Here is a 22,425-nt window from a genome sequence, read left to right on the forward strand (position 1 = left end):
ATGCTCTTGCAAGGGAAATCTTAGTTCAATTCCAATTATCAGAGGGGAAAACAAATTCTTAAATTAGGTGGCTCATTTAAGGTAAGACAGACAGGATTCCTGACACCAAAGTGCATGCACTGATGAAGAGCTTGGACCTTGGAATCTGATGCTTGGAATGGAATTTACTACCTAAGAGACCCTGGGCCCTTTCTTTTCGTCTTGGACCCTCAATATACTTGTCTGTGGAGTGGGGAGAGTAATAATAGTTCCTACTGCACAGGAAGTTATTTTATATATTGTCTAGTGTAAGGCTAATACTTAATATTCTATATTAGTTAAAACATTATTATCCAGTTTTTGATTCATCAAATTGCCTCCCTGGAAATAAACCTGAATGCAGAGTTCCCAGTGCCTAGCACACAGTGTACACTGGCTCCCTTCTTTAAATATTTGAGTTCTGTCCAATATGCTTTTCGGAATCAGTTTTCTAGCTGCCACCGGGTTGTCTGGCATCTTAGTGATCACATTAAGATTGTACTCCCCTCACCCCCTTCTCCCATCACCCTCCACGGCTGACTAGCGGAGCCAGGCACCCCTTGGGCAGCCCAGTGAGATAACGGGTGTTTGCTTCTGGCTGGAACTTGCTGGAGGCTGCACAGCCACCGTTATTTACCGCACACATCAGTCATTTGGCAAAATCTCAGGCTGGCAGTGAGACGGAGAGCTTGTGAACCAAACAGGGAGGGCTGCTGAGGGCGCACCATCCCCCTGGGGTCTTGGCAGAGACCCAGCTCTGCAGAGCTTACAAGATGAGATCACCTGCTCATTTCTCCTGGGTGGGGAATCAGTGACACACAGTTACATGGACCAATGGCAAGTAAGATTAGAAGGAATGTCCTTAATAATTCCCCAATGAGAAGCAGTCTTGCTTTCCCTCAGTGTCTCAGGGCACTAGACCAAGCAGTCACTGGAAAACAAGTTTTGGTGTCAGAGCCTTCAGTGGGCTGAAAGGCTGCTTTTCAGAGACAGGTACTTGAATCTTCCTGCTTCTGGCTCAGGGGTCGGTTCTGTCCACACCCTGGGAATTTGGGGCTGCGTCTTAGCGGGGGTCAGGGGACAGGGATTGAAAGGTGACTATACCAGGACATGCTCTATCTTGCTGGCTCACTCCTCTTCCCTCTGACAGCTGGTTATCCTTAGCCACTGATGACTTTTCCCTCTTAATTTGTTGGAACTATTTTGAGAAAGTTACTGGATAGGGGGTGCCAGTGTGAAATAGCAAAGCTAGGAAGGACATTGGCGACTGCCTTCTTTCACCAGGCCGGGCGACGTGCACAGGGCTACATTCCTCAGCCTTTCCTACTGCACTGCCTCTGTCGTTCCTAGCAGTACTGCTCCTTCTTGGACAGCCCACACATGAAGTTGACTGATGACCTTGGACATGTGTAGACACACAATTAACCTCACTGACTTTAAATTAACCTCACTGGAGGGCTTTAAATGGTCATAGTGTGAAAAACCTTCAGAGCCAGGAAATTCAGCGAGACCACTGACAGCAGGGTCCCACAAAGATTTCTCTGCCCACAGCCCCTCCTGAGCAAAGGTGAACCTCTATCTGAGGTAGCCATGGTTTGTGCCATGTGACAGATACCCTGGCCATTTCTCTTTGGACGAGAAAAGTGATTATGCCAAAGGAAAATTTAGCCTGATTTAGCCTGATCAGCTTGCTTGGTGCCAGAATGTTGCCAACAGGGGTGGCAATGATCAACTGGAACAATTGTTTTTTTTCTCTTTCTGGAGTTTGAACTTGAGCCTGACATAGAGAGTTAGTCAGCAGAAGCAGATGTGGCTAGAAGAACAGGGAAGCCAAGGTGGGCAGGGAGGCTGATAGGGGAGCATGGTGCTATGGGATCGTGCTGCCCAGAGCCGGGGGTGAGAAAGCGCTGGATCCTCAGCCACTCTTAGCTCCAGCTTCAGGATGCCCAGCTCAGGCTGTGGGATGTGGGCCTCCTGTGTTTCCATGCGCATCCTCCCAAAAGCCCCTTTGGAAGACAGCCTTGGTGGGCCTCTCTTATTCACCACCTGAGGGAACCAATGAGAATTTGATCTATTTTATAGATAAGGGAGTTGAGGCCACAGGCCACTACCCAGGTTCTAGGACCAGCCCAGGACCAAGTCCAGACAGGAACCCAGGTTCCCTTATCTTGAAAGCATATTGTCCAAGGAGGTGGTTCAGGCCCAGGGGCGAGGGCCAAGCTGGAGTAGGGAGTAGGCAGGACACTGGCAGTGAAGGGCGAGGGAGGGTGGGCTTCTAGGAGAAATGAAGATGGGAGAGAAGTAATGAGCTCAGTGCTCAAACTCCCTGCAATGTTGTTTTTGTTCAAAACAGATCTGCAAAGAACAGAAGTTAAGTTCTAAATTGCTTTGGAGTCTTGCCCTTTCATGACTGCTCCTGGGGATGAGATGGGATTCAGGAACAAAGACTGAAGCCCTGTTGCTTTTCTTGTCTCGCTGACCTCACCAACCTTTCCTGGTCTTCCCCATAGGGGACCATGGTTCACGAAAGGGCAGAATGAGCAGAAATTTCCCCCAAGACACAGCCTAATTTACTGTTGGTGTGTGCTAAAGGCTAGCCCAGGTTGATTTTACACTAGTATCTGAATGCCCAAGGAGACCTTGTTGTCTAGACCCCATTATTTAATAGAAAGAGAGTTTACAAGTATTTTCACTTTATCCCACAAGAAACACAATTTATTGTGTTTATTGGTCTTATTCTGAGAGACTACTGAACTAGGGAAAGAACCTAGGATCAAACTTCATCTAGAGAGAATAATCTACCAAATAGGTGTGCAGCCCACATTTCCTTCCTCACAGGCCCATGGACACAGCACGGATTGCAGTCGTTGGAGCAGGTGTGATAGGGCTTTCCACTGCCGTATGCATTTCCAAACTGGTTCCTGGATGCTCCATCACCGTCATCTCAGACAAATTTACTCCAGATACCACCAGTGATGTGGCGGCCGGGATGCTTATTCCTCATATTTATCCAGGTGAGAGAGGGACTTGAGCTCCTCTTTCAGATATGAGGGAGGTTAATGGAATTCTGTCCACCAAGAAGGCTAGCTGTGTGTGTCAGCGTCATGTGCAATTTTAATGTCCTATATGTTCATCTGTTGGGAAGGGCTCAGTTATGGGCAGAACCAAACAATCTCTGAATATCAGCAGCTCACACTGAACCTCCATTGAGCCTCAGTAAGGATTCAGTTTATCCCAGGGACCTAAACTGATAACCTAGGCATCACTCTGATTGTCCTAGGACTCGGGGGCAAGAGAGCTCCAGAGGGTCTTACCTCTGTGATCAAACACAGCCAGGAAGTGACTTTCAGTTCTGATGGCAGCTCATTGGCAGAGCTATTCACATGCCCTCACCCCTCTGCAAGAGACCAGGAGATGGAATTCTACAAGGTTCCCAGAAGATGGAGAGCAAAAGTAAATGAGCAGCACTAAAAACTGCATAATTGATGACTCTAAGTCTTGACACTGATACCAGTAATAGCCATCATTTCAGAATCTACTAGTAACAGGACTCAAACTCTCCCACCTTCTAAGCCAGTATAAAAGCAACCAGTCAATATGGATTTAGGCTTGAAGATGCACTAATTTTTGCACATGTCCATGTTTCCTTTCCATTTTGTTTTCTTCATGTGAAATGGGAGTGGGGAATGATCATTAGAAACCCAAATTCCTTTGCAGCTAATAAGGTTCATACTCAGTTTCCTTTTCCTCACTTCTCTTTTTCCCTTTTATATTTTTATCAAAGTTATCCATACCCATAGTTTAAGTAGTCAAATAGTTTATATAAGATTGATTTCTATTTCAGTCAGATTTTTTGCGGCTGTGACTCAAAGACCTGACAAGAACAGTTGTAGAGGAGGAAAAGTTCATTTGAGGGCTCACAGTTTCAAGCTCGGTCCCAGGACAGCAGGCTCTGTTCCTTGGGTCTCCATGTGAGGCAGAGCAACATGGAGGAAGAAGGGGGCAGAGGGAAGCAGCTCACATGATGATCAGGAGGGAGAGAGAGAGGGAGAGGGGGAGGAAGAGAGGGAGACGGAGAGGAGGGGGAGGGAGGGAGGGAGGGGGAGAGAGAGAGAGAGAGAGAGAGAGAGAGAGAGAGAGAGAGATTATCTCCACTTGCCAAATACAAATATATACCTGAAAGCCATGCCCCCAAAGTCCCACCTCCTCTGTCCACACCCCATCTGCCTTCAATTATCACTCAATCCCATCATTTGATTGATTAAGGGTAGTAAAACCCAATCCTTTCTCCTCTAAACTTTCTTGCATTGTCTTATACATGAGCGTTTGGGGGACACCTCACACATAAGCCATAACAATTATAAAACCTAGCAATTTGGAATATGAAAATCTCCCTGTCCTTTTAATCCTGAAGCTCATATTTTTCAGTCCACATTTTGAGTTACTCAGTTGTTAGTTTCCTTCCCTTTGATGACTTTACCTCTCTTTTTGGAATTGCTATTAGAGAGCCTCTTGCTCTTGGTCTCCCAGATCTTTTATTCTCCCCATCCCTGTTTCTATGTTCCTTTCTTTTTATTTTACTCATTTTCTAGAAGATTTTCTCAATTTTGCCTTACTATTGAATTTTTTATTTCTATTATAACATGGCTGGGTGTCTGGGTATCTGCACTGGGGTCTCTCTCTAGTGTTGCTACATAAAAACTTTGATCCTCTCTTTGGGATTCTTCCCATGATTCACATCAGCCCTAGTAGTAAATGTCAATACCATATGGGGACCATACCTATCCTGTAGTGTTATTATGAGAAACGAGTGAGTGTGTAGGTATTCAGAAGAGAGTCTGGCCCACAGTCAGGATTCTATCAGCATTTGCTGTTATTCCTGCCATTCCAGCTACAGTTTTGTTTTACTAGCACTTGAATTTGAGTCAGATTATCAGATTTGCTTAACTCCTGTTCATTTGGAATTATCTGTTCTTTTGGGATAACTTCTGCAGCATGTGAATCTCAGTTGCTATTTTGTTTTTTAAGGTTTGGGATGGGAATGGGAGATTCATTTCAACAGAAGTCTTCTATATTGACATAGATCATTGGGGATACTTCAACGGAGGTCAGTGTTACTAAGATTTCCATCACTGTGACAAAAATATCTGACATAATCAACTTAAATGTGGAAAGTTTTATTTTAGGTCATGGTTTCAGTTGCTTGGCCCCATCACTCTGGGCCTGTGACAAAGCAAAAAGTATCTTGGCAGGGAGCCACATGATAGAGCTGCTCACCTCAGGGAGGGCAGAAAGAAGAGAGAACTTGCTTTTATAACAAAGCCTCTCCCACCAAACCCATTACTATGAATCCATAAATGGATTAATCCGTTCATGAGGTCAGGACTCCCATGATCCAATCACCCACAAAGACTTTCACAAATGAGCCTTTGGGGGACATTTAAGATCCAAACCACAACAAGGTCCCCCATAGCTCTCTCTGCAGCTTATCATTTATTTCTTTGCCATTTTAATTTTTTTAATATATTTATTTTTTAGTTGTAGATGGACAATACCTTTATTTGTTTATCTTTATATGGTGCTGAGGCTCGAACTCAGTGCCTTACATATGCTAGGCGAGTGCTGTACCACTGAACCACAGTCCCAGCCCACTTTGCTATTTTTAAATCAGCAACCCTCGCCTACAATCTTAGAATACAGTGTTGAGTTGGCATAGGCACATGTTTAATGAAGACAGTGTAGATCTACTATTAAAGAAATATCTATTGGCTCTATAACAAGTGGATTATTTAAAAATCCTGTGGCTGATTTGCTCTCCGTGACCTTTTACTGAGAAGCATGATGTCGTCAAGGGCCTTTCCGTCTATTCTGTGATTTCCAGGGATCCTTCTTTAAGCAGAGCCCACCCGATATTCTGTTTGCCTCAGTTTCCACATGTCCTCTGTGGCTATTGATAGTGGACCCTTGCCATTACTGTTCCCTGGTCTCTGGCCTGATCCTGAACATTCCCTCATGACCCTTCCACAGGAATCAAATGTCCTGACACTCCACCACAGTTAAGGTTTCTGTCCTTTGGATTGTGCTGGCTCTCTGTACCTACACTGGACACAGTGTTTGTTGGCCTCAAACCATGCCTCTTGTTTCTTTTATGACAGGCCTGGCACTGTTCCAAAAGCTGGACCCAGATGCAACCTCCTGTGCTCTAGCAGGGATGCCTGGGGGATGGTGTGGTCCCCCACACCCTGCTGACCTTGGGAATGCTAACCTGAGCTGGTCCATGACTCCATGGTGTGGAGGTTAACTGGTAGAGAAATCTGGCCTGAGGAGCTCACCTCCATGAGGCAGGCCTTTGGGACTTTCCATTGTCATGTAGTCCGTTTTCTGTCCTGGTTGACCTGGGCCCCCCAGACACGCCCAGTTATCCATCTTATTTTTAGCCTCCAGGAAGGAGAGCCTCAGTCCTTTCTCCTATTGTCTCCACTCTTTGGCCAGCTGGATTCCTCAGCTATTAACTCATTTCAGCTCAGTCTGGCTATGGACACTTCAATGACCTTGGAAATATACCTTGTGCCCAAGGTATATTCCAGCTGGCTCTCATGTCTGAGCTTTGGCCAATTGGCTTGTTCCTCCTCTGATGATTAATCATTCTGTGAGCAGGTTTGGATAGCATGTGTCAGCATCCAAAGCTCTGGTCACTGACACATCCTCCAACACCATGGGGAACTTTAACTAATGCTCCTTCCTGGCTCCCTGTTCCCCCTCCCCCAGTTTCTAGAAAGGAGCTTATCAGAACAATGCTGCTATCATCATTTTCTTTTCTATTCCTCATTGCTTTTCTCCATGGCTACAGACACACCCATCCATACACTGAAGCGGTGGTTTCAAGACACCTTTGATCACCTGTACGCAATTGCCTGTTCTGCGGAAGCTGCAGATGCTGGTGTTCATCTGGTGTCAGGGTAAGAGAAAGAATGTGAAGTTATTTTAGAAATGAGAATAATCTGGGCAGATACTAGAGTTCAACATAAAATATTTATCGAATCTTTGCTGTGAGCAGAGCGCTGAGGATTTAGAAAGGGTGGGAGGATTTAGAAAGAACATTCTAGTCCTCACTCAAAGGAATGCGAGAAAGACAAGTTATAGTATTCGATTTTTTTTAAACTATAACTGACTATTAACAGTTTCTCATTACAAAAGCTTTTTTGAGTTTTCTCAGAGAATATGAAGTGATTTGGAAATATGCCCTTCCCCACACTAAACAACCAAGCCCCCCAAACCAGAAACAAACAAGAAAGTCTACATAGCAGGTAACCCCAAATTTGGGTTATGTGGGGATGGTATGGCTGCTGGAAAGCCAACAAGTGTGACACTGTGTGTAGAAGCAAAATATAGAGGGACATCTTATTTACTTGGTGTCCTTAGAGAATGAGATGTTCCAAAGGAGCAAGTTTTGCAGTCACTGAAATTTTCTTTCCAAGTACCATTTGGGAGAAGAAAAAAGTATTTCTGAAATAGTCAGCACACCTTTATTTGATTTTGAATATCTGATTTTAGGAGGCATGCAAAATTAAATGAAAGTTTAAAAATGAATCCTATTTAACATTTCTAACACAAACTAAGCACTGTAAATATAACAATGACTTACAATATCCTCCTAAATGAAGGTCACAAAGCATTCTCTCCCTTTTATTTTGTCTTGATGTCATTGTGTGACAGAAGACATGTTGTCTGTGTTGTCCTGTGGGACAGACACAGTTCATGCCCTACAGCCTAGCCTACAGAAAGGCTAAGACCTTTTACTAATTCTCAAAACCTTTGCATCTTTGTACCATTATGACTGTTGAAAAAATTGCCCATCTCTCTTATGTCAGGTTTCTTGCTGACATTTTCTCCTGTGTAGACTCCTCTATCTGGATTATTTCTATCCTTTTCTTCTTCTTGCCTTCTCTCACCATAGAAACCCTAGGATGATGTCAACATGACTAATTTTCCAAAAGCCCCTACCCAAAATAGCAGCTTTTGCTTCTCTATCAAGCTATGGATTGTTTCTTCTCCATCTCCAGGACCAGTCAATGAACTGCATAGAAAAATTAGCCTCATGAGTTACGGTCTTACTTTATTTTTGTCCAAAACTAATATGAACCAGCCCAATTCACGACCTCTGGCTCTCAGTACTTTTTGGAAACAGCCACGCCCACAATTCTTATGTCCTTTCAAGGGTAAGACTTTACAAATGTCCTGTGCATCTTTGGTATAAGTATATAGCTTTATTCTTTCCTTCAAAATGACTTATTCAGCAATCACCAAGTGCTTTCCTAGGAATCGGGGACATAGTAATGAACAATTTGGTAATTCTTCTTGGCATATCATAGATGCATAATAAATAGGTGTGAAGTAGATTTTTAAGGAAGACAGATACAGTTCTGCCCTTATGGTCAGCAGGGAATATACTAAATATAATGAGTTACAAATGAGACCTGAGTGGGTAAGGTAAGAGTACAAGTCTCTGGGAAAGTATAAGAAACAATGCAAAAGAAAGTGTTCTGTCTGAGGCCCTCAGGATGAGTGTTAAGTTAGTCTGGTGATATTTAGAGGTGAATGAGGCAGAGACAAGATGGGAGACAGAGAATATTCCAGGTAGAGGGAACAGCACACGGACCTGAATCCTGGGCAATTCTGGTTTGTTGGAGGGACTGAAGAAAGTCCAGGGCCATGGGGAGTCACTGAGGGATTTTACACATTGAAGTAACCCATCATATTTGCATTTCAAAGTATTTCTTCTGGCCAGGCATGGTGGTACAGGCCTGTAATACCCGTGGCTCAGGAGGCTGGGGCAGGATTATGGCAAGTTCAAAGCCAGCCAGCCTCAACAACTTAGTGAGGCCCTAAGAAACTTAGTGAGATCATGTCTAAAAAAAAAAAAAAAAAGAGCTGGGGATGTGGGGATGTGGGATGGGATGTGGCTCAGTGGTTAAGTGTTCCTGGTCCAATTCCTGGTGCCAAAAAAAAGTATTTTATCTGTAGAATGGATGATGGACTTGTGGGAAGATAGATGATGGTTGGATAGATTAAGTTTGATAACAGGGACAGAGAGTAGATGGATTTTAGGAATAATTTGGGAGATATGGTGAGATTTGATGGTTGATGGCATGGGGTGGGTGAGGGGAGAAAGAAAATCAAGGATGATTCTGGGTTTCTGGCATAAATGTCATAAATGTCCGTGTAGATAGGTGCCATTTTCTGAGTTGGGAAACAATGGGGAAAGAGTGTGTGTGTGTGTGTGTGTGTGTGTGTGTGTGTGTGTGTGTGTGTGAGAGAGAGAGAGAGAGAGAGAGAGAGAGAGAGAGATCTAGCAGATTAAAATAATGAGGTGTAAGCAACATGAACATGGGTCTTTATGTGTTTTGGGAGCTCAGGAGAGAGACAGCAAGATTAGAGGTGTAGCCCTCTGAGTGTTTGGCCTGCAGATGGTAGTGGAGCTGTGGACTCTTTCCAGTCCAGAGGGAGCATACAGAATGACACAGGAAAAGGACCACATCAACAGCTCTAAGTTTATATTTCTTTGGTATTTTAGAGCAATGATGGTTGTATTTACTGATGGAAACAACTCGATATTTATAAATGTAAACATATATGCAACAGCTATTGGTAACACTATTTCAAGCTTCTTGTTAGCAACAAATATCATTCCAGGCTTATCAGCCCCAACCACTCTGTGACCTACCAGGACTCCTAAACAGGACCCGGATTTCTCTCTAGTCCTAGAGCTAAACTTGATGGCCTAAAACTTAACCCATAATTTGCACTCATAGTGTGCCAGAAGCAGGGGTGCAAATTATTGCAATTCAGATATTTTTTTCAAAACCACAGCTAGCCTTGAAACTTTTGACATTTTGCTTACTATATTTATGTAAAGCATTGTGCACAACAGAAAAACCTTTCTTCAAAAAATCATGGTCATAAGAAGACAGAAAATCTGGGCTTAAAAGCATTTTAGAAAAAGTGAATTAAATTCAGTCTTCAAAAGACATTTTTTTATCGTTGATTTATTTGTGGTGCTAGGGATTGAACCCAGGACCTCTGCCACTAAGTTAAACTCTTGGCCCAGAAGGTTACTTCTAAAATGTTTTATTCTTCCAACCATGACCATTTGAAATTTAGTTACTTAGTTATCTGAACCCAAGAGAATGAAAGAATAGATCTTTTCTCTTTGTGATTACAGAAAGAAAATGGTTTAAGTGCTTTAGAGAATGTCACATAGAGTTTACTGGAAATAAATTATTTTGCAGAATTTCAGGAAAAATTTCTGTCTACTATGTTTGAGTTGGCAGATATTTCGGAGCATTCCTGCGGAAGAAGTGCCATTCTGGGCTGATGTGGTTCTGGGATTTCGAAAGATGACAGAGGCTGAGCTGAAGAAATTCCCTCAACATGTGTTTGGTCAGGCTTTTACAACCCTGAAATGTGAAACCTCTGTTTACCTCTCCTGGTTGGAGAAAAGGTGGGTTGAAATGGCTCTTGTAAGATTGCTTCCTTCGTCTGTCACAGCCATAAGTAAATTCATAGCTATCCAGCAAACACACATTGGAAATTCTCTGGGCCCTCTCCGACTCTTTTACATTGTGTCTTGCCACTCACCAATGTCTGGAGCTTTGTAAAACAGTCTGAAGACTGTGTTTCAGTCACAAGGACCAAGTTCACACCATGCACACAGTAATTAATGTGTTTTATGGGGTTACAGCATGCACTGTGATGCTCATGCCCAATTTGTCCCCTGTCCTTCTGACTCCCAGGTAAAACCACTTTACTGAAGTAGTATCTTAGTTTCCTGTGCTGTAAAAATGGAGAAATTTGGTTACTACTTTTCAGTTATAAAGGAATATGATTTACTTTAGTTTTTTTGGATGAGAATATCTTATGCTTATTAGAACTTATTTTTGAATTTTTCTCATTTGCAGTAAAAAAATAGGCTTCATTATTTTCTTTTGTTATGAGTAAAAACTCTAAAATTGAGGGTATATCCAATTATGTAATTACTTACTGACTAAGTTCAGCCCTTAATACCTTGAACTTGCATTTTGGCCTGGTTTTCAGGACTTCTTGTTAGAAAATACATCAAGAATGTATTTTTTTAAAAATATATTAATAAATCTCTTTTTTCATTCATTTTGAACATTACAGACACATTAATTGTTGTGAAAAATAGGTTCTTTTGGTTCCCAAGTCTGTGTACAGGTTGAATATCCCTTATCTGAAATTCTGGGGACCAGAAGCATTTTGAATTTTTTTTTTTCTGGATTTTGGAATGTGTACATGCCTGGCATTTGGCCAGATGGCCAACATGGTGGAGGAAGAAGGCCACATGTCCCATTTGCTCCCAGGGGAGCCTTTGCAGGGAAGGGACTCTCAGGCCAAGATAAGCATTTTATGGTGAGGATTTTAGCCTGGGGAGGCAGGGCAGGTGGTGGTGAGGGGTGGGTGCCTGGGCCTCACTCTGTGGGCTGCCACCCACATGCCTCCCAGGGGCAGACCCAGATGGGCAGCCATACAATCCCTGCCTGTTCTTCACACTCAGAGTGTATTTTGTTGCCTCCTACGCCTCTTCCACACAATGTAAGTGTTTAGCTTTCAGTGTTCTGACTCAAAAATGAGCATTTCACTTGGTAAGCCCTACAGCAATGGTTTCTACCTCAGCACCTTCCTCCTGAAATTACATCTGCTCCCAGGAAACGTATATTATTTTATTACTACTTAGATCTTGAGTGTTTTTCAAAGAACAGAAGAGATCATCGGCTGCTCAAACAAGGCCCTTTAATTTCTAGAACAAACCAACAAACAAAATATCCTCAGAGGTTTAGTCACCCATGCAGGTCATATTTTATATCTTTGGACAGTGGCATTGAATTCTGCTGTTTTTTACTTGCTCTGTCCAGGAAATGAATCATAGCAGCAGTAACTCTTCCACTAGGCAGCCGACCTAAATCAATTATCCTGCGAGGACCAGAGTCATCCTGCCTTTGATGACAACCAGAAATCAGGGTGGCCCTTTCCTGGGAGCTTGCCACTTGGCAGGCTGCCTCCCAAGGCCTGTGCTGACCACAGCACTGACCAGGCTGAACTCCCCCACACCTCCCTCCTACTCTCTGCTAAGGCCTCTCTCTGGGATGATGCTCTGTTTCCCATCTTTTTCTTCTGTGCCCTGTGCTCTCCCACCTACCCTGATTCCTGTGACTTCCTCCACAGCTTATAGAAGTAGGTACCTGTACTGTACATCAGCACTGAGATAGGTTGTGCCGGCCTTATACATCTGACTTGTGAAAGTCTGTTTCAGTGCGTATCACCTGCATTCCTCCTGCTCAATATAAACTAGGTGGTCAGAGCACAGCCTATTCCAGTGCCCCTATGCATTTTTCACCCTAGGGATTTCCTTCCTCTTCTCCCCGTCTCCTCTGCCCCCTCTCCCCCACTATTCCTGAGTGGAATTGGAGGCAAAAGGCCCCAGACACAGGGTGGAATGGGAGCAGTCCCTGATTAGCTAAGGCTGGGGTGAGAGGGCATTATGCAAGAAGGTGGAAAAAGGACAATGCTTTTTTTTTTTTTTTTTTTCTCATGATGGCTATGAGGTTCCTAGGGAATGGATGGAGGCTGTGTGAGGTGCAGTAACCCTTGGGCCTTCCACTAGGGCTTAGGTAGCTAACCCAACCTATGCAGCTGCAGAGGTGAATTTCTTCCCACAGCCTCACCAGCTAGATGGACCAGGGGGTGCATGGCCACTCCCCTCCAGGACCAACCTGGCTGTAAAAGCCCTGGTCTCAGTCATGTTCCCTTCCTTGAAGGCGCTAGAGGCTGTTCTGTGCCTGAATGGGATTTTGAAGTATTTGATATGAGTACAGAGTTGACAAGGCCAGGATGTGTATTCAGAGAAGTGTGAAATTAAATATGATTTATTTTGTTGGAGAAGTCATAGCAGAGGACCAGTGAGGACTGTGGTCATTAGATGAGGTAAGCTGGTCAGGTCAAAATGACACCATGCACATTTAGTTGCACTGGGAAATTAAAATACATTTTAAAACTCTTAACTATGGTCAGTTATGTTGAACATAGCTACATTAAGTGTTGCCTTAAAGAAACAGGGTCTGTTTCTTCTGTAAGTCTATATGCATAGTATTGTTTGCAAATTGAGATCTTAAATTAGTTTTCTTGATTTTGGACTAATAGACTTAGACTTAACATTTTTAATCTTCTGATCACTATTCATAAGGTGTTATTCTTTAGGTGGAAATCAGGGAGTAATTTTAAAAATTCACTACATACATCTAATTATACATGCCCAATGCATGCCACCTGGCTACATTTAATACAGTTGCCACATGTCACTGATTCACAGTCAGCCCTTCCCTTCCCATCCTCCATCTAGGTCCTTGATCCTGGTGCCAGCCATCTTTGCATCTTTCTGTGTCTTCAGCAGTGGCTTCCAAGTCCCTCAGTGGTTCTCACCTCCCCTCTGCAACCCATCTTCACACAGTGACTTGAAACCTTGCTCTTTTTCTCATTTCAACTAACTTGAGGATCTAGAGGCACCTTGGTAGGGGCTAGTCCTTCCTGGGGTCAGAGTGGAGCTGGCTTCACGTGCTATTGGAGAGGAATGTCCCTCTCCAGCTCTGAAGCCCTGGCTCCAAGCAGCCCTGCTGGGGCCTCACCAGTTCTCTAATCACTGGGGCCCTCAACCTCTAAGGGAGGATGTGAGTCAGCCTGGGAGGCCAGCGGGGGAAGGGTATGATGCCACCTTCCTTCCTCCTGGGCTGAGCCACATGGCAGAGTTTCCCAAGCCTCTGGTCTCCAGAGGAGCAACCTTCTCTCCCCAGCTTGGGCTTAGATCCAAAGGAGGGAGTTTTCACTTTATATTTGCATAAGCCTGAGGCCTATGTGGATAATATTCTCAAAATTGGGTGCAGTCTGTCTCAAAAGTAGAGTTAAAATGTCTACCTTTGGCCAAATTGGAAGCCATTTAGAAATTTTAAGTGACAAAACCAACTTTTGTCCACTTTCTATTCATTTAGTTACAAAACAATTGGGTTCTAAGTTTCAGCCAGTGGGTCCTAGCCTGCGCATTCCAGGTCACTGTGTTGTCTCTGCTGGTTTAGTTCTGCCTAGGCTGTGACTCCTGGTCCCCACTGTCCTCAAGGTTGCTTCTTCAGCAGAGCCCCACCTCCTGCTTAGTGCCCCGCCCCCAGGTTCCCTTGTCATCAGAACAAGGAATGGAAGGTGGGAGGTGGGGATTGCCTCTAGTTCCAAGAGTACAGAGAGGATGGAGGATGGAGGTGGGAGGTGGGGGGAGGGAGGTAGAAGTACTGAGCGAACCCATCGTGGTCAACCACACCCAACACAGTCTCCCGCTTTTCTGAAACTTTCAGAGAGTGAAGGGAAGAGTCCTTGCCTGTCACCTCCCATATCATGATCAGGCTGATGCTATGCAGCTGGAGGCTGACTGTTAGGCTTGGCAAAAACAGGCATTTTTATGTTTGAGGGTAAAGACCAGAGGACATTGGGTTGGGGCTATTTACCAAGCTGAGCTCCTATATCCTTGTGGGAGGTTGGGACAATAGTATTCCTTCTTTCTCTAGGATAAGATCTTGCTTAGTTGCAGGACACCCCAAGAGGAAAGTCACCTAGTTTCTTATACCCCCAACCATGTCATATCAAATAGCTACCTCACCTGGTCATGAAAGTCACCTTTTTAGATTCTTGGTCAGCAAAGTTAGCATTGAGCTTCAAGGACAGTTTCCTCCTATGTACTGGTGGGATGTGTAATTATGACTGGTCATTGCTGGGTGATCACATTGCAACCGTGTAAAGATGACCAGTCTCTTCGCATATTCAGGAAGTTTCCTGAGAGACAAGGAGGGGACTCCGCACATAAAGCTTGACAGGGCCTTCCAATAGCCCATCCATCTGACCATACAGGGAATCTCCAGTTAGGGACTGGTCTTTCATCAGCAGCTTCCTGCAGGGGACTATTGAAATAGAAGAGAAAAACATTTGCATTTGTGGGATTCTTATATAACATAACAACTATGTGAACAATGTATTCTTACCCCTAGTTTATGGCTAAGGAAACAAATCTAGTGACCTTAAGAAATTTGCTTCGGTCTCAAGACTGATAAGGTCTCTTATTTCCCTAAATTAGGATAATAATTCTGAATTCTAACCAGGGTGACTGGAGCACAGAACATCGTGTCCAAACATTAACACATGGAACCTATAATCTATTAAAATAAGAGCAAAACTAAGATAACATTTAAAAAGTGATCAGATGATGATTCAGATAACATTCAAATAATGATAAAACTTTTTTTTAATGTGATGCCATAATTAAACCTAAATGCTGTATAGTTGCGAAGGGCCAATATCCTCAAAGATGGCACAGCAGGTCTTATATTTTACAGTGGCAAAACAAAGCCCTAAGCCCTTTATTTTTCTTATAAAAAATGGTTTATTGAACAACTGCAATGTGTTGAGCATTGTGTCAGACCTTCACCAGATGGTGTCTCATTTAATTTTCACAATGAGCCTCTGAAGTATTATTATTCCCACATTATGGAGGAAGGATTACAGCTTAGAGAATTTGATAAGCTAAAGGGTAGAGCTCCTCTATACTCTTCCTTAAAGATTTTTCTTGGTATCTGCTTTATAAAGACTTATAAACACATGGCAATGTGTTGTTCAGTATTGTCACAAGTAAAATCCCAGTTTACTTTTCTTTCTATCCTAGCGTTAGAGGTGAAAAGCTTTACAGAGTGATTTCACCTTTGAAAATACTCACCTCTCATTAAACACTTAAAAAACAATCGAAGCCCTCAAACTGTTCCACTGAGATAGCTGAAAACTTGTGCCCATAAAATCTGCTGCATTAAATACTTTTTATCTATGAGATTTTTTCCCCTTTTTTTTTTTTTTTTTTTTTTTACTAAAACAATACAAAACTAAACTAAAAACTAAAAAAAAATTAAAAACAAAGCCCTGGACTCATTCTCTCACTTTTAACCACTTTAGTCACACCAAAGGTTTTATTCGTTCTCTGTGGCTGTGAAGTGTGGGTTTTGGCCAGATTCTTTCTTTTAGCTTTCTCAGGTGGCTTTCTCAGGTCAAGGACATATTGTGTAACCGATTTTTCAGAATAACAAATGAGGATGCGTAGGGTAAAAATGCCAGCGACCAGAAGTTAATTAAATTCTGCCTTTTGGGGGCACTGGTGCTGGAGATGACTACTTGTGTTGAATGGGAAGTGTACTACGGGGTCACATCATCTTAGAGCAAGAGGCAGCCTTTTGTCCTACCTGCCTAGCAGAGTGCTCTGCAAATATTTGTTGAATAATAAACAAATCTAATCCAGAGTTTTCGAATGTTCTTCAAATGGCTCCGTGGAGACACTTCAGTGATCTCTGTGAGGGAGGGAGTGTGGGGATGAGGGGAAGGAGACGGGTCTCTGCAGATAAGTTGGAACCCACTGCATAAGATGCTGTTTTACAGCTGAGCTGTTGGGGTCAGGGTCTGTAGGGCACTTTTGCAGCAATGTGCCACCCTCATCAATTTGCCGCATTTTCTGGAAACGGGAACCAGTGTCAGAGGCCAATTTTCTACAATTTGGTACAATTTTCAGCTGAACTTTCCAACTAGGATGTGGGGACGAAACACTAGAATCACTTTTAAAGAGTCCCTTCTGGCTCAATTAAAACCAGGGGCCAAACGATGCCATGATTCACATGGTTTCACCCACGTCTTCTTTGTGCTCTGAAAGTCTCTGTCTTTTCTTATGCTTTCCATCTCATGAAACCTGTTTATCTGACTTTGAAGGCAGAAATGCCGGCATGGCCACTTCTGCTCTCTCAGGAGCAGGAGGAGAGAATAAGCACTGGCCCTTCATTGCTGGTAGCATCTCTTTCCACATTCTCCCTGGAATGTGCTGGAATTGTAGCAGTTGTAGAGAGAGGATGCTTTTACGATACAAGTACAAGGTTATCACCTTTAAGTACAAGGTGATAACCTTGTACTTGTTAGGATTCTCCAGTGAAAGAGATCCAATGAGGAGGTGTGTGTGTGTGTGTGTGTGATACCCTATCACCTCGTACTTGTTAGGATTCTCCAGTGAAAGAGATCCAATGGGGAGGTCTGTGTGTGTGTGTGTGTGTGTGTGTGTGTGTGTGTGTGTGTGTTTAGAACTTTCTTCTGCCAGTTATTTACACTGTCAGCCCTTGAGGAAGAACACCGTGCCTCACCCGCTTTTTGTCCCTCTTAGCATTGCCTCGCTTCTAGATATTCAACTTGAACCTGTTGAACAGAACTGCTGAGTCTTTTATATTAAATCTTCTATATTCTACGAGTGACCTATGAATAAGATTATAGGATTATGAGGGATTAAGATTAAGATGACAAGATTATAGGGAGTTATTGCTTAATGGCTACAGAGTTTCCGTTCTGCAGAATGAACAGAGTTCTGTTATGGATGGTGGTGGTAGGAGCACTGCAAGGTGCATGTGGTTAATGCCACTGAATCGTGTACTTAAAAATGGGTCAATTTTATGTTCTATGTATGTTACCACAATTTAAAAATTATCATTATAATCTAGATAAACCATTTCTTTTCATTATTGATATGATTGCTCAAAAAATTATTGACCACAATTGTAATTAAGTCCATCAGCTGCAAATATTTTGTGTTCCTCTTGTGCTGAAATCCCTGTAGACATAAAAGTGGGGAGGAGAGAGTATACGTGACCCCAGGACCAACCATGTAATGATGGAGGACAGACTGATACCAAGGGACATGCAAGGGTTAACAATATGAGATATAATGTTTAAGACAGTAAATTTAGGCATTAGAGCAGATTATGCTAAGTGAAGCTAGCCAATCCCTAAAAAACAAATGCCAAATGTCTTCTTTGATATAAGGAGAGCAACTAAGAACAGAGCAGGAAGTAAGAACAGAGCAGGGAGTAAGAGCATAAGAACATTAACATTAAACAGGGACCAGAGGTGGGAGGGAAAGGGAGAAGGGAAATTGCATGGAAATGGAAGGAGACCCTCATTATTATACAAAATTACATATAAGAGGAAGTGAGGGGAAAGGGTAAAAAAAAACAAGGGAGAGAAATGAATTACAGTAGATGGGGTAGAGAGAGAAGATGGGAGGGGAGGGAAGGGGAGGAGGGATAGTAGAGGATAGGAAAGGCAACAGAATACAACAGACACTAGTATGGCACTATGTAAAAACGTGGATGTGTAACCGATGTGATTCTGCAATCTGTATATAGGGTAAAAATGGGAGTTCATAACCAACTTGAATCTAATGTATGAAATATGATATGTCAAGAACTATGTAATGTTTTGAACAACTAATAATAAAAAGAAGACAGTAAATTAAGGTGTTAAATGAATGGTATAAACAACAAATGGGTATGTAAAATACCAGATCAGCTTGGTATTTATTTTGCATCTGGAATGACACAGGAACTCTACAAAATATAAAGATGGCAAGGAACATCATTTCCTTTGTTGTGCTTTTGTGTGTGTGTGGGTGGGGGCGGGGGGGTGCTGGGGATTGAACCCAGGGCCTTGTGCATGCCAGGCAAACACTCTACCAACTAAACTACATCTCCAACCCTGTGGTGCATTCTTTGAAATAGGTTTTCACTTAAAATCAACCTTGGGAATCCCTAGTTTCCAAGATGTAACGCATCTCGCTGTGGATGGCTAAAATTTGAAGTTGCTGTGTTTGTCCATCAGATCACCACATCTCTTTTGTTCCTGTGTCTCTGTCCACTTCCTGGAAGTGACTGAGCAGGGGGCTGCTGAGGCTCACTCCATGGTCTCTTCTCTCTAGGATAAAAGAAAGCGGAGGCCTGCTACTCACCAGACGACTGGAAAACCTGTGGGAGCTTCAGCCGTCCTTTGACATCGTGGTCAACTGCACAGGCCTGGGAAGCCGACAGCTTGCAGGAGACTCAACGATTTCCCCTGTAAGGGGCCAAGTGCTCCAAGTTCAGGCCCCCTGGGTGAAGCATTTTATCCGAGATGGGAGTGGGCTGACATATATTTACCCTGGTGCCTTCCATGTAACCCTGGGTGGAACTAGGCAGAAAGGAGACTGGAATTTGTCCCCAGATGCACAGATTAGCAGAGATATTTTCTCCCGGTGTTGTGTGCTGGAGCCCTCCCTCCACAGAGCCTGTATCACAAAGGAGAAGGTGGGCTTGAGGCCCGTCAGGCCAGGCGTGCGGCTGCAGAAAGAGCTCCTAGCCCACGGGGGACAGAGGTTGCCTGTGGTCCACCACTATGGCCACGGGAGTGGGGGCATCTCAGTGCACTGGGGTTCTGCTATGGAGGCTGCCAGACTGGTCAGCGAGTGTATCCAGACCCACAGGACCCCGTCTCCTACATCAAAGCTATAGATGACATGAAAAAACAGCAAATAACCCCACTATTGATCAAAGCACAATTTAAGTTCCAGAACAGGTTCAAATAACTTTTCCATTTCATGAAAGCTTAATTAGACAGTCTTTGTTTTCAGAATTAGAAAAGATGCAGCATGTATCCATACACTTAGGAAGTCTAGTGCTAACAACACAGGGCACAGAACTATTTCAGTTTAAAAAAAAAATACTTGTTTTGTAGGCTAAGATCATTTGGGGATCTAATATTCAAGGATCTATACTAATTTATAGGAAAGCCAGAAGTTGCAGGTATTTTGATATCTTTTGGCTCATAAATCCACAAGAGGAGATAATATATGGAAAAAAGTCCTTGTCGATTGCAGAGCTGCTCACAATCCTCCAAGGTTATAGCCAAGTGAACATTATAATTCCTCTAAATAAAATGACATGGTGATCATCCGCTGCAGACTTGGTACATTTTACTGAAGACAAAGCATGATTTCTGTTAGGACTTGGCAACCTTTCCTTCCCCTCTGCTGGTAATGGTGGTGGAAGACAGATGCGGTTGCCCATGGATGTGGCATCAATTCCGTAGCTGCCTGGGGCCTATCACCCAAGGGTTGTGTGCTTCATTACCACACATGATTGGCAGCCAGCCTGAACGGTTCACCTTGCCCCAGCATTTTTGAATATTGAATGATATATGCATCCAAAGAGCTAATTTGCTAATTGAGATAAACTAATCATTCTGAATGAAATATAGCCAAAAAGTATTTTTCAATCTTTAAAAAGTAAGGAGGAAGAGGGGAATATGTGTCATAAAATGAGTTTTAGAATTTCTGAGTTAAATAAATTTAACCTGGCTTTTGGTCTCAGGTATATTCGGATCCTTTAATGTGTCTGTGTGTATTATGAATCTTCAGGAGTGTTTTTGGCTTTCGTGGATGGAAAAGAAGGTGCTAGTCATCAAGGTGAGGAAGATTAAGAAGAAGAAATAAATTTTCTTTTAACTTTGGGGGTAATGTCTTATATTAAGTGATAATAAATTCTATTTTAGATATCCTGGGGGAGACATGGAGTTGGCCATGAAAATGTGGAAAAGAGAAAGCTCCAAGCATTTTTCCAATTTGACTTTCTTTGCTCATTGAGCTTTTGCATCTGACTTTGTTTGAAAAGAACATTTTGCTGGAGGCGCAGAGGTGCCCATGTATTCAATAACCTATTTTTTTCTTAATTTTATTTTCAGCAAGGTCATTAGTGGCATATAAAAATTGTACTAAGTTTTTGTAAGTTGATTTTGTATCCTATAGATTAATAAATTCATTTATTAGTTTTAACTATTTTTGGTAAGTTGTTTTGCGTTTTCTGCATATAATAGGCCATGGATAAGCAGGGATAATTTAACTCCTTCATTTCCCATTTGGATACCTTGTATTATATTTATGAGTTATTCCCCAAAAGTTCATGTGTGAGATAATGAAGAATATTCAGAAGTGAAATGATTAGAATATGAAAGCTATAACCTACTTGGTGGATTAACTCACTCATAGGGATTAACTGGGTGGTAATGTAGTCTGGGAGGGTGTGATTGGAGGAATGTTCAACATCTCTAGCAAAATAACAAATAACCCTATCAATAAATGGGCCAAGGAACTGTATAGGCACTTCTCAGGAGGTGATATACAATCAATCACCAAATATATGAAAAAATGTTCAACATCACTAGCTATTAGAGAAATGCAAATCAAAACTATGATTTCATCTCATTCCAGTCAGAATGGTAGCTATTATGAAGACAAAAAACAATAAGTGGTGGCCAGGATGTGGGGAAAAAGCACACTCATACATTGCTGCAAATTGGTGCAGCCAATATGGAAAGCAGTATGGAGATTTCTTGGAAATCTGGGAATGGAACCACCATTTGACCCAGCTATCCCTCTCCTTGCTCTATACCCAAAGGACTTAGAAACAGCATACTATAGGGACACAGCCACATCAATATTTATAGCAGCACAATTCACAATAGCTAAACTGTGGAACCAACCTATATGCCCTTTAGTAGATTAATGGATAAAGAAAATGTGGTATATATACACAATGGAATATTATTCAGCATTAAAAGAGAATAAAATCATGGCATTTGCAGGTAAATGGATGAAGCTGGAGAATATGATGCTAAATGAAATTAGCCAATACCAAAACCAAACAAACAAACAAACAAAAAAATGTCGAATGCTTTCTCTGATTTAAAGATGCTGATTCATAATATGCTGGGGGGATGGGTGGGAGGATTAAATGAACTCTAGATAGGGCAAAGGGGAAAAGGGGAGGGAGGGGAAGAGAGGGGGTATGGGGGAGGAAAGATGGTGGAATGTGATGGTCATCATTACCCTAAGTACATGTAAGGAGACACGAAGGTTGTGACTCTATTTTGTGTACAACCAGAGATATGAAAAACAGCGCTCTATATGTGTAATATGAATTGTAACGCATTCTGTTGTCAGTAATCTTTTTTAAAATTTTCCAATCAAATGAGAACTTTTCTATAGATGTCCACCAGGGGGTGGTGTTGCATTAAGTTCAGATAAACTGGTACATAGGAAATTTTATAAAACAACTAGAAATAAAAAATAGATACAAAGTGTGGGGAGTGTATGTGCAATTTTTTGATGTTTTAGAGTTTATACAGTCAAAATTAGATTATTCTATTTAAACTATGTGGAAAATCTCTGAGTTTTCATAGATTGAAAACGTGTACATATCATGTATGATAAGCGAAAAATAATGTTATAGTAAATTGGCATCTTAAAGGAGGTTTTTTTTTATTAATGCTTAAAAATAAAAATAAAGGCCACTGCTCAGAAGAGGTAGCACCTCAGCTGATGCATAGCAGTTTTAGAATTGCTCATTTGTTCCTCCTGCTGGAGGTTTCAATGCTGCAGCATTCTCCTTGGGTGAAGGTAGGGACACAAGCTGT

General features: G+C 42.5%; 1 protein-coding gene and 1 non-coding gene across 5 annotated transcripts; one reads left to right on the top strand and one right to left on the bottom strand.

The window, feature by feature from the left end:
- The first annotated feature begins 904 nt into the window (after nucleotides 1–904).
- Ddo (D-aspartate oxidase) lies at nucleotides 905–20,785 on the top strand. Of its 4 annotated transcripts, XR_005732933.2 has the most exons (7): nucleotides 905–1,011; nucleotides 2,857–3,032; nucleotides 6,869–6,977; nucleotides 10,343–10,519; nucleotides 18,899–19,034; nucleotides 20,325–20,419; nucleotides 20,506–20,785. XR_005732933.2 is itself a non-coding variant. In XM_040283209.2 (6 exons), the coding sequence occupies exons 2-6, from the start codon at nucleotides 2,861–2,863 to the stop codon at nucleotides 20,361–20,363; spliced, it is 633 nt and encodes a 210-aa protein (XP_040139143.1). In that variant the 5' UTR covers nucleotides 905–1,011; nucleotides 2,857–2,860; the 3' UTR covers nucleotides 20,364–20,785. The 4 variants fall into 4 exon arrangements, 2 of the variants coding, with proteins under 2 accessions (XP_040139143.1, XP_005330222.1); XR_005732932.2 differs by having other exon boundaries at nucleotides 18,899–20,419; XM_040283209.2 differs by having other exon boundaries at nucleotides 20,325–20,785.
- Trnaa-ggc (transfer RNA alanine (anticodon GGC)) lies at nucleotides 18,602–18,674 on the bottom strand. The gene has a single exon. It is a non-coding gene; the product is annotated as a tRNA-Ala (tRNA).
- Nucleotides 20,786–22,425: the final 1,640 nt, after the last annotated feature.

Source organism: Ictidomys tridecemlineatus, chromosome 8 (genome assembly GCF_052094955.1).
Source record: "Ictidomys tridecemlineatus isolate mIctTri1 chromosome 8, mIctTri1.hap1, whole genome shotgun sequence".
NCBI classification, from domain to species: domain Eukaryota; kingdom Metazoa; phylum Chordata; class Mammalia; order Rodentia; family Sciuridae; genus Ictidomys; species Ictidomys tridecemlineatus.